This window comes from Callionymus lyra, chromosome 18 (genome assembly GCF_982586985.1).
Source record: "Callionymus lyra chromosome 18, fCalLyr1.hap1.1, whole genome shotgun sequence".
In the NCBI taxonomy this organism is placed as follows: domain Eukaryota; kingdom Metazoa; phylum Chordata; class Actinopteri; order Syngnathiformes; family Callionymidae; genus Callionymus; species Callionymus lyra.
The window spans coordinates 18,859,148-18,870,851 of NC_141835.1; the positions used below are offsets into that span (position 1 = coordinate 18,859,148).

The 11,704-nt window shown below is 39.4% G+C and overlaps 1 protein-coding gene across 2 annotated transcripts; it reads left to right on the forward strand.

Annotated features, from left to right (window-relative positions):
- Positions 1 to 1,603: 1,603 nt before the first annotated feature.
- On the forward strand, positions 1,604 to 11,704 carry ptbp1a (polypyrimidine tract binding protein 1a). Of its 2 annotated transcripts, none has more exons than XM_087779354.1 (16): positions 1,604 to 1,766; positions 2,389 to 2,442; positions 2,530 to 2,560; positions 4,599 to 4,659; positions 4,820 to 4,992; positions 5,132 to 5,278; positions 5,401 to 5,571; positions 5,771 to 5,881; positions 5,984 to 6,161; positions 6,264 to 6,338; positions 6,410 to 6,567; positions 7,815 to 7,848; positions 8,587 to 8,679; positions 8,846 to 9,062; positions 9,161 to 9,238; positions 9,729 to 11,704. In XM_087779354.1, exons 1-16 carry the CDS (start codon positions 1,615 to 1,617, stop codon positions 9,859 to 9,861), a joined length of 1,866 nt encoding a protein of 621 aa, XP_087635480.1. In that variant the 5' UTR covers positions 1,604 to 1,614; the 3' UTR covers positions 9,862 to 11,704. The 2 variants fall into 2 exon arrangements, with proteins under 2 accessions (XP_087635480.1, XP_087635481.1); XM_087779355.1 differs by having other exon boundaries at positions 6,267 to 6,338.

Consider the following 11,704-nt stretch of genomic DNA (forward strand, 5'->3'; position numbering starts at 1 on the left):
CTCAGGTGTGTTTGGTTAAATGCTGATTTTTTTTTTTTGCCCCCAATTTAATTCAAAACCCTGTGATAAAGGAGGTCTAAATGGTATTTATTCAGCTGTTTAATTTAAAAAACAATTTGGGTGGGTTAACTCTTAAATAATTAAAATAAATAATTCCACATAAGAATATCTAAACTTCATATTAAAGTGTAAATTAATTTTCACATAGGACTGCCAAACAACTTAATATAAAATAAATACATTTTACAAACTTGGAAAATTGTTATTCGTGTCACTATTTATTTAAATGTATATTGAGCCACGATTCCATTGGTTGCATTTCTCCACAATTGCCACTAGAGGTCTCTTAATATCATTTCATTACATCCTATTTGACCGATACTAAAAAGACTTGGGCAGTATCACCTCCTCTTCCAACTAGCGAAGGAATAAAATAAAGAAATGGACATTATAAAACATCATGATAATTAGAATTAAATAATAAATACGTAAACTTCATGTTCAGTTAATGTATTTGACCAACACTATTCCACTCAACTGTTTCTGTTCTGCCTTCACAATTATTTTAATTTAATTTACAAATTGTGATCCAAATGATTTAAAATACAAGACTATCTTCCAAATGAAAAGTTGTATCAGGTGGGAAACAGTTTCCAAGGGTAATGTTGCACCGTCTACCAGGGGGACAATGGCCCTGGGATTCAGAACAATGCATCATATTGTTGTGTTTGTGTCACGGTGCTTGCAATTGATATGGGCATTAGCAGCCCTCCTGAAACTGCATTGTGCTCGAGCCAGATAGCCATCTAAAGACCCCACCCTCATGTTTGATGAGCTGGTCCAGGTGGTCTTTACCTGCATCACCTGGATGGCTTTTCACTGGACAAACTCATTGTGAGAAATTGCACAACCACCTCCATACACAAAACACTGAAATACAACACACACACAATTGTCCCTTTTCTTTATTGGATGAAATTCTCGCTGTATTCTTGTCTTTGTAACTTTTCTTTAATACAATGACCTTTATTTACTCTAAGAGTCTACTCTTTGTTAATTTATCTTTATGTATTACATCAAATATTTACGTTTTTTATTAAAGAGATGTTACAGTAACGGCGTCCCTTTGTAATGAAAACAAAGAACACTTTATTCTTTTTCCTAAATATTTTTAAAACATTCTTATTTAAATAATAAATGTTAGTAGTTCAATGGAGTAAGTCTTACTTACTTTTAAACTCAATCTATTGGTTAGTCTCCCTCTTTTTCGACAGTCAAGCACCTACCTATTACAGTACTTTATACATCAACCCATCACGATTTAATTCACCTTGAACATGCAAAAGACACACAATGACATTTTAAATAACTTATAAACCGTTATCACAGCAAGATAATAAAATCAGTATAATTATTCTGATGAAATATAATGCAATCTGTGTGGTTTTAAATGTCGAAATCTACTCAATATCCTTGTTTCAATGACAACTCTCAAACTTTTTTTATATCCTTTCAATACAACTCAGTCATGAACACGAAAGTGTTGTTGATGGAACTTTACCGCGTCCCCTCCCGGTGAATGATCGACTTCTCGTCCAATCGCAGCACGAGTCGATGTGGAGACCCGCCCATTTGCTTCCCGTCGACGGGGCCGGGCCAATCAGCGCCGAGCAACGTTTCGTTCAGCCATTTTGTAAGAAAATCAAGCACGTCTACCGCCCTACCTTCTCTTCAGACCTGCGCTTTTTTTCTTGTGCAATGGACGGGTAAGTTCACAAGGAAACATTTTTAACAACTATTTCACAGATACGCGGATAATTCCGTGACATTTCGATACAGTAATTGTCTGCATTAAGTTGTTAAACCGCGGTTCCGGTTTCAAGTTAACCGTGTGCGGAGGAAGTTTACTTGAAATGTGTTTTTTTCATCAAAGCATGCAACAGTTAGCTGCGACGTCAGCTAACAAGAAGCTACGGAAACGAGTCTTAACTCGACCCATTCTCCAACACACGATGTTTAAACGTACTTTATCTGGACTAGTATTCGCATAAATGTGTTTCAAGATACCGCACGTAGTGTTTTCCATGTCGTAAAGTACTTGTGGTTACCAGTAGCTAAAGCAACGTGTCTCATTTCCGCATTCATTTGTCCGCGGAGAAGCACCAGAGCCATGTTGGAGATGTCTGGCCCGATTACACCTTTTTTTTTTTTTTTAAATACTCTCCTGTCGTAACTAGTGCGGATTGACGCCACAATACTATACTTTTAACTAATAGTACCGTAATTTACCTTCCAACGGAAGAAACTGTTCGGTAGTATTTCACAAACTGTGTAAAACGACCAAAATAAAAATGGTAAAACTCTCTAAAATGTGTTTTCATTCGACAGCCGCTTAGACACTGACTTGTATCCCCTGGGATCTACCTACGTCCCTGAAATTGAGTAAGTAGTAAAATGCCATTCTTATTCATCCATTTTTTTTTTAAATGTAGTTTGTCTTGTTCCTAACCATTCATTTTTCTTTTGCAGAGGTGTCCATGACATATCTGTTGGCACAAAGGTAGGCAACATTTCGCCCTCTTCTTTTTAACTTGTATTCTGTCAAGTTTGCAGTAGTTGTATCACATGATTAATGTTTGTTTGGTTTTGAACTTTGAATAGAAACGGTTTTAAAATGAATGAACTACTTTTTTCTGGTCCGTTACTGAATAATCATGTACTTGTGTCATCTGCTTCTTATTACCTACAACCAAGAAGTGGTACAGTTGTTACACACGCTTTTATTCCCAATATAATTTATTGCAGGAAGGAGTGGTAGTGGAAGATGTATTACAATTGTTTACTAGTTGCCAAACCCTTCAACAAGTCTTGTTGTGATTAATTGGTTTAACCATGCAGGCAATAGTATTCGGTACTTTCCGTGAATACTCCTACTAGATGAAGGTCGCCATTGTATCAAAACAAGTTTTGGGTACACTCCCTTAATACGGGCACACCCTACACTTTTTCTTTTCAACCAACAATCCCCAACAATGTACTTGGTAATTTGTTATTGGCTGTTCCTTTTACTCTGGATTTACCATTTTGTGGTGCGGTTAACATGGTGATGAGTTACGGACTGCTGGTTTGCTGGAATCTGTAATTATTCTGTCTGGGTAGAGAAGTCTGGCATTTTGCGGTCACATTCCAATCTTCCCCCCCCTTTTAAGTAGCCCCTGGTAAAGCGAGACTGACCCTGCCCCCTCCTGAATCACAAAGCACCAACTTGTCTGTACCTGTTATCTTCTGACTAATGCTCTTTGTTCCATCTTACCACCTGCAGCAATTGTTTGCACAGTCCAAGTAAAAGACTGTTGCCTTTTTGAAATGCTTTAAAGTCTTTGACAACATAGTCAATTTTGTTGGCAGTAAAACATGAAGTGTAAACCTTTCAAGTTTTTGCTAACTTTGGTTTAGTTGCTTACGTTTTTACATTTTCTGAATTCCTTTAATGAACAAATCTAGATTTATTGTTTATTTACTTTATTTTGGCATATTAACCAACTTTTGGTGTATTTATATACATGTATTTGTGCATATTTGCCTATAATCCAATATCAGGAAAAGCCCTCTGAGTAGTGCTCAGACGGACTGCTTGCCACATATTGTTGAATTTGTAAAACAAAGTGTTGTTGCTTCAACTCCGGAGCGTTGTCTATTATTAGAACCAGGAAGTTGCAGAGGAGAGTGGGAACAGTAGCCATCTGTCCCCTGTGAGGAACAGCAGGAAAACCTAAGATGTGGTATCAATTCTGCTGGTTTGACTGAAAAGAAAGAAAAATGAAGAGTAGCTCCGTTAAAAAACAATGGCAATGGACCAGCTGGTCTTCTACAGTTACTGTCTTAAAACTACAAGTGTTGGGTTGCACCTCTCCTTATTTGCCCTGTAAACATGTGCACTTTTTATTTATTCTTCAACGCTTATTTAAATACTTTTAATGATTAGTTTCTCATCGGGGAAGAATTCTGTCAAACTAGCTTGGCTGGTTGTGGAAGTGCTTCAGGCTCTTCATCTCTCAGAAAGCTCTACTGCACTCCATATGTTTGTGTTCAGCCCTCTAACAATGCCCATACTTTAGTCCCAAACAGGACCTTCATTGTGGTGATGTCGGGCTTATACTGAGCCACTTCTTGTGACTGCTACACTTCATTACACATATCCATTAGTGATGCCATGAAACAAATCTTAATAATAATATAATACATGTATGTTGCCTTTATACATTTGCGTAGGTGTATCGTTGGCTGCTAGATGTCAGGTACTTTATCTTGTAGGGTAAATCGATAAACAACTATATATGCTCACACTACAAATGAGTGAAAACATTTCAAGATTCAACAGCTAGTTTCTTGCTGTTAGTTTTGCTTTTGGGGAAAATGAACTATAAGATCATTAAATATAATTATTTTTATTATTTGGGAGGTTTGAAATATAAAAGATTTCGATGTTCAGGACAAACTATCATGAAAGGGGTGTTATTGATATTAAATGGCTTTCACTCAACGGTTCTGTTACATGAGTGGTCATCATATTACATTTTCCCCACTTTTCTTTACAGAGGGGCTCAGACGAACTCTTTTCTTCTTGCATATCCAACGGACCCTATATCATGAACCCAGGTAAGGGAATAACCGTTGCAATAAAGAGGTGACCTTATTTCCGTCTTATTGTAGTGTTTGACGTCTTTGTTTACGTTGCCATGGCAATCAATCCATTATTCAGGAAGACCCAGGGCCTTCTGTTCCCTTGCTGATTATACCTTACTGTTTTCTCCTGCAGCCAATGGCAACGACAACAAAAAATTCAAAGGTGACGTCCGCAGCCCAGGAGTTCCGTCACGTGTTGTGCACGTACGCAAGCTGCCCAATGACATAAACGAGGCTGAGGTTATAAGCCTTGGTTTGCCTTTTGGGAAAGTCACAAATCTGCTGATGCTTAAAGGAAAAAACCAGGTAAGCATTCTATAGATCGATTTTTATATCCTCCTATCCTATATTTTGCAAAATGAAATGATTAAAAAAAAACAGTTTGATTAAGTAGATCAATGCTTGCGATGAAGGTTTAATTTAATATTTTAATTTCTTCTTTCAGGCTTTTCTGGAATTAAACAGCGAGGAATGTGCACAGACAATGGTGAACTACTACTCCTCTGTCACTCCAATCATCAGAAGTCAGCCGGTCTACATGCAGTACTCAACCCATAAAGAGTTGAAGACTGACAACTCGCCCAATCAAGTGGTAGGTGCTGTTCTTCTTGCTTGTCAGCTTCTTGTATAGCTGGAGCACTCAGATCTTCCACCCATTAAGCTGTATATCTTCTTGTATGCGTAATGTAAACTTCTTTTTTTTTTTTTCTTTAGCGTGCTCAGGCAGCCCTGCAAGCCGTCAATGCTCTTCACGGAGGAGGTATGGGAGGCATGGCCATCGCAGCTGATGCAAGTTCCATGGTAGCTGCAGCGTCTCAGAGCCCCGTCCTCCGAGTCATTGTGGAAAATCTCTTCTACCCGGTGACACTGGATGTTCTTCACCAGGTAAAAAGGGAGAGCTTGATTGGTTGAAACAAAAACCTACAACCCCGGCCATTTGAGTGCTGAGATGAATAGAGATGTACAGTTTATAAGATACAACTTAGTTTCCTGCTGTAGACAAATGTATAGGAAAAACAACGTAACTGCATTAAGGTTCATATAATTGAACTATTGAGAATAATCATATTTACACTTTTTCCAGATCTTCTCAAAATTCGGGACCGTGCTGAAGATTATAACTTTCACCAAGAACAACCAGTTTCAGGCTCTGATCCAGTACGCGGATGGCATGACTGCTCAGCACTCCAAACTGGTAAGGCCGGAGCAACCAGAACCGTTGGATGAGAAAAGTTTCAATGTTCAACCGGGGATCATTATAAGAGGTAATGTTTTCGTACCCGACACTGTTTTTCAGTCTTTGGATGGTCAGAACATCTACAATGCCTGCTGCACCCTGAGAATCAGCTTCTCCAAGCTGACCAGCTTGAATGTCAAGTACAACAATGATAAGAGCAGAGACTACACCAGACCTGATCTCCCTACAGCTGATTCACAACCCTCCCTTGACCACCAGGCCATGGCTGCTGCTTTTGGTGAGACCGATCACAAGAAAATATTTTTACTATCACCTGCCTTAAACCTAGAGCAAAATGTTTAATGTGAGATGGATAAAACTTAATTGAATTTCCCTGCAGCAGCACCTGGACTCATTTCTGCCTCTCCTTATGGTGGAGCTCATGCCTTTCCTCCAGCCTTTGCCATCCAACAAGGTAATGCAAACCACCCTCCCTTCTGACTCATCAAGGTGATTTTTGTAACTTAAAAACATTCCTCTTCCTAGGCCTGTCAATGCCTGGTATTCCAGGTGCCTTGGCATCGCTCGGTGTTGGGCACAGTAGCATGGCGGCAGCAGCAGCTGCAGCTAGCCGGCTGGGTTTGCCCGGCCTTGCTGCAGCTGGTGGACACAATGTCTTACTGGTCAGCAATCTCAACCCTGAGGTCAGTATACTTGCCTAGATAAATGGCCGCACCATTAATCTTAATTTACAATTTAAAATGTATACCTATTGCATCCAGAATAGCCATGTCTATATGTTTAATACATCTGCAAGTTTGCTTAAATAATGTAGATATAATAAACAACTTGACTTGCATTGGAACTGTAATACAAACTTCACCCGAAATGCTTTTGTCCGACCTTACACACGTGCGTAGAACTTGAGTTACAATTCCAATATTGGAACCTATGAAGCATATTGCATACCTACACTACGGTTTTAGCTGCTTAAAATAGCAAAGACACCGAAATAAGTGCCAGTCGGATCCTCTTCCTTTCCATGGCCTCTCTGTGTTTGACCAACCTGCTGCGTTTCTGATCTGCCACTTTGCTCACTGTGAATTTGAGTTTATTTGTAACACTAACTACTTTATTTAAACTCACCATTTCATATCTTCATTTGTTTATGTTCATTAGTTAAATCATTCTTGAGTTGTTGGAGAGACAATATTACTTTGAATAAGAAAATGTGCACATATTTTTAGAATATTATAGATAATGGTTTATGGCTCACTTGAATATATACATCTACATACATACACATGTGTGTGTATGTAGATATAGATATAGATAGATGTATATATAAATAGAAAATATGTAAAAAGTAAATATTGTCTCTGCAGTTTTTCTGTATTTCATTGTTAATCTTTTTTTCTCTTTTTCTCCTAGTGTTCCCATAGTGACAGTACATTTAATTTAGCCAGTTCTACTGTCTCAAGCACTATGTTTCCATGTGTACTGACCTTGTTTTTTTTTACTTCCCTTTTCTCTCTCCGTTCTCTGTCCCCTCTCCTTTTTTTAAACCCTTCCCTCACCTGAACACTTGTCAACTGACTGCACGACCCATGACAATTGTTCTCTGTACCCCCCAACTCCCCATCCTTCCTCTCTGCCATGTTAATTGTCCCCAAACTAAAATGATGCAAACATCTGGTCACATTGGCACCGTCCAACCGATGCCCCCATCATCTCCCAATTTGTCTTCCATCCTGCCACCTTCATTCTTCCTCTCCTGTTCATCAACTTTGTCCCTCATGCCTCTCCTTACTCCATGGTACTGTGGCCTTCCTGTGGACCTCGCTGCCTGTGGCCTGCGGACATGTCCCGACTCCACTCCACTGTCCTCCGCTCGTCTATTTTCCCTGTTCCCTCTCCCACTGCCCCGCTGCTCCCCCTGCTGTCTCTAAAGACCGTTACGCCACACTGCCTCTTTATTCTTTTCGGTACGTTGTCATTCTTTCATCTCCTTTTTTTTAATTACTACCGTTACCCAGCATGTCTTGTTTCAAGTTGTTGGCTTTGTTTTCAACCACTGATGGCTCGTCATCAGACATTTTGGGGGGTGGGGGAAATTCAGGTTCAAGTAGTCTGTTGTGGGGTTTGTATGAACTGTTGTGGATTTTGTGGATTTGTGTGAGAGAACAAATGCAACATAACAAGGCAACAGCATTTCTAATGAACAGCCCTAAAAAATCTAACAGAACTTGCTTTCCCATCAGTTTTTGAGATTGAGTCAATACGGACCCTTTCGTAATCAAGAAAAGTTTTCCCTGTATAAGCTGTAAGAAGTTGTAACTATAATTTAGATTTAAAATGTGAATGAAATGCTGCTGCTGCTGCTGTTGTTACTAGTCTGTGTGCTGACAAATATGAGATTGATCCAATATTATTTAATGTCAGTATATGCATGACTAGTGTATCATTGCATGCCAAATTATTTCCAAAAGAAAAAAATAACCCACAACAATTTAAAGTAATCGGTTAGTCTTGACCCTTGACTTTCTCGTTGCTCAACTAAAACAACTAGTGTTTAGTTCAGAAAAATCGCTGACTTCAAAAATGGAAAATTGCCATAGTTCACCTCATGTTTGTTTCTTTGTCGTTTGCTTTGCTGTGGGCCGCTATATAGCACCAATAAACTTGACACTCTAAAATTCTGAAATCCACTTGTTCCTCCCCAGGCGTGTATGGCGACGTGATGAGAGTAAAGATCCTGTTCAATAAGAAGGAGAACGCACTGGTCCAGATGTCTGATGGCACACAGGCTCAGCTAGGTACTTTAAACATTTATTTGAATATCGCTTTGAAGTATCACTGATTTAAACAAAAAAAATGTGTTTGTGTTGATTGACCTCTTTAAGCGACTACATCATTTATGCTTGGTGTTTCTTCTTTCCTTCCTTGTATAATTAAAGATGCTATTTATCTACCCCATCACAGCAATGAGTCACCTGAATGGCCAGCGGCTTCATAGTAGAGCCATGCGTGTAACGCTGTCCAAACACACCACCGTGCAGCTGCCCAGAGAAGGACATGAAGACCAGGGGCTCACTAAAGACTTCAGCAACTCCCCCCTGCACCGTTTCAAAAAGCCAGGGTCCAAGAACTATTCCAACATCTTCCCACCTTCTGCCACACTCCATCTGTCCAACATCCCGTAGGTGTTTCGCCTGGTCTTAGCTGAGCTGGTCAACTTTGTTACACAAGTCTTAAAATAAACAAGATGTCTAAAGATTAACTTTGTATTCTCACCAGGCCCTCTGTGATGGAGGAGGACCTCAAGAGGCTCTTTGGCAGCTCTGGAGCCACAGTTAAAGCCTTCAAATTCTTTCAGTAAGTTTCTCTTCTCTCATCTCTTTGTACCTCAGTCAGATTATCACTCGCATCTTTACATCAACCACTACCTGCTGGAGTCGGCTGCATGAACAGAACATGGGCCATCTATTTCTATCTATATCCCCCCTTTCCTTGGTTGTTGTACCAGAGTTTTTGTTACTTAATAACTTGGTGCCAGTTGAATTTTAAACGTGATTCTAATACAACGCATACAGTTGTGTTGTATTTTTTCTGTATACTGTAATTGTATCATTTGCACTCTTCAATTGCATACTTAGTTCCATCAATTAGCTGAATAAATATGCTGTTTTTGTAATAACATATTTATAAAGGTTTCATATATTTCTCTAGTCTCCTATGTCGTTTACAAACTACCACACACTGCTTTCCTTTCTCCTACTTGGAATTGTTACTATTGATATTGTTGGAATCCTCATTCAAATCACAAAGCGCCTTTTTTAAATGTTTCTATTTTGTATTTTATCAGGAAAGACCGCAAGATGGCTCTGATCCAGATGAACTCGGTGGAAGAGGCGATCGAGTGCCTGATCGAGTTCCACAACCACGATCTGGGAGAAAACCACCACCTTCGAGTGTCCTTCTCAAAGTCCACCATCTGAGTGCCTTCACTCCCAACCTATCAATTTCACCTCTGATTGCTCCTTAACTCAGGTTGCTTTCAGTGGAGCTGATATTTATGTTGCTTTCTTTTGCTGTTGAAAACTGGTGCTTCCTTCAAAACCCCACAATAGAAGTGGCTCCAGCCTGGACACTCTCTCAATAAGCACATCTCCCATCTCTTCTGATGAAGTTTTGACATGACACATTTTGAAAAGTGATGTCTGGGGTTGAAGGAAGTACGGAGTATTCAGCACTTAATCATTTAGTTCTATAGTCGAAGAAATGTATGATGGACCATCAGACAAGACCAAATTGCATACACTTTTAACACGCATGTACACATCTTACCGCAGACACACTTCAGCATTCCTCATAACACAATTGTGTCCATTCCTTTCTACCCTTCCCTCCCTTTTGTTCATCAATGCCACTTTGAGACACGTTGGTCAGTGTGAACGGTTCTAGAAGGATGTATTATCGACGTTTGTTTTCTAAAAAGTACCCCTGTATCTGTGTCTTTTACCACAGGCATGTGCCTTACAGTGCCTCTGGCTTCTTTCGGGGAACGTAATCTTCCCCAGAATCGCCTTATTTCCCTACAGATATAGCTATATACCAGCATTATTCCAACATGGGTAAGCTTTCTTTTTAAAAGACACAAGTGCTTGAGGAACTTGTATGCGTATATCCCTTTGATATTATGGATTATGCTTATAATCTTGCTAGATGATGTAGCTCTGTGGTTTAAGAGTAGAGCTGGTCTAGCTTCTTATTTAAGCCTTCATTTATTCCTCTCTAGGCCCATTCTTTTTTTTTTTTAAAGGCCTTGATGTTTATGTAATCAAACATTTGTGTATCTCTTCTTTATGTTGACATTTACATGTGTAACTGTAGGAGGCTTATCCATACTATATGTAGTTGCTGAGTTTGTAGATCGTCACAGTGCCTTGACTTTTCTAAATCTGAGGCGTATAGTTTACTGGCCTTACAATTTGTTTACTTCAGGTGTTTTTATCAGCCTGACAGAGAAATATGCCTTTACCCTGTCACATTCAGGTACCTGGAGGGAATTGAACCGAGTGTATTTCAGTGTGAGAGAAAAAACAAAAAGCAGGTGGAGGTCATCCTAGTCTGTTAACTAGTCAGGTTTCGTTAGTGCACTTTTTCCTCCAGACAGGTCCAAGTTGACGATGTCGCACAGAAGTCTTAAACCTTGTCACATTCCCGAGTGCCTTGTAGCGCACGATCCCCTCAGGCCTGGTGGTCTCCAGCCTGAGCCACTATTGTTGTAAAAGATTATTTCACATTGTTTATCAAAGCTCTATGTAGCTAGACGGTTATTGTTGTCAGGACCAAAGTACCCACTCCCCCGTTACTCCCCAGTTTTGTCAGCTCAGACACGCTCCTGTATGTTCCCTTCTTTGATTCTTGTTACAGAACCCCTACATTGTTAAATGTCTTTCAGATGGATAGTGTTGAAAATATTCCAGTTTTGTTTAAAGCTTTTATTTTCAGCTTTTTTTTTTATATAAATCTACGAGGGGTGGGGTGGGGTTATTATATGAAGCAGGTTGATGATGGTTGTATATATTCATGTTTTTGTACCACAATCATTTTGATTCTATCGACTTTACTTTTCAAACATGTATATTTTGATATTACAAATACAGAACTGTTGAGCTCTTCTGGTTCTTGAAAGTCAAACTTTTGTAACACCAACATTAAATCAATCTCAATACAATCCTGTCTATGTAAATGCCCCCACCTCCTCCACTGCCATCCTGTTCTTATCTTCTGCATCTTCTGCTGCCTTTAATAAACCTTCAGTTTGTTTTTCTTTCA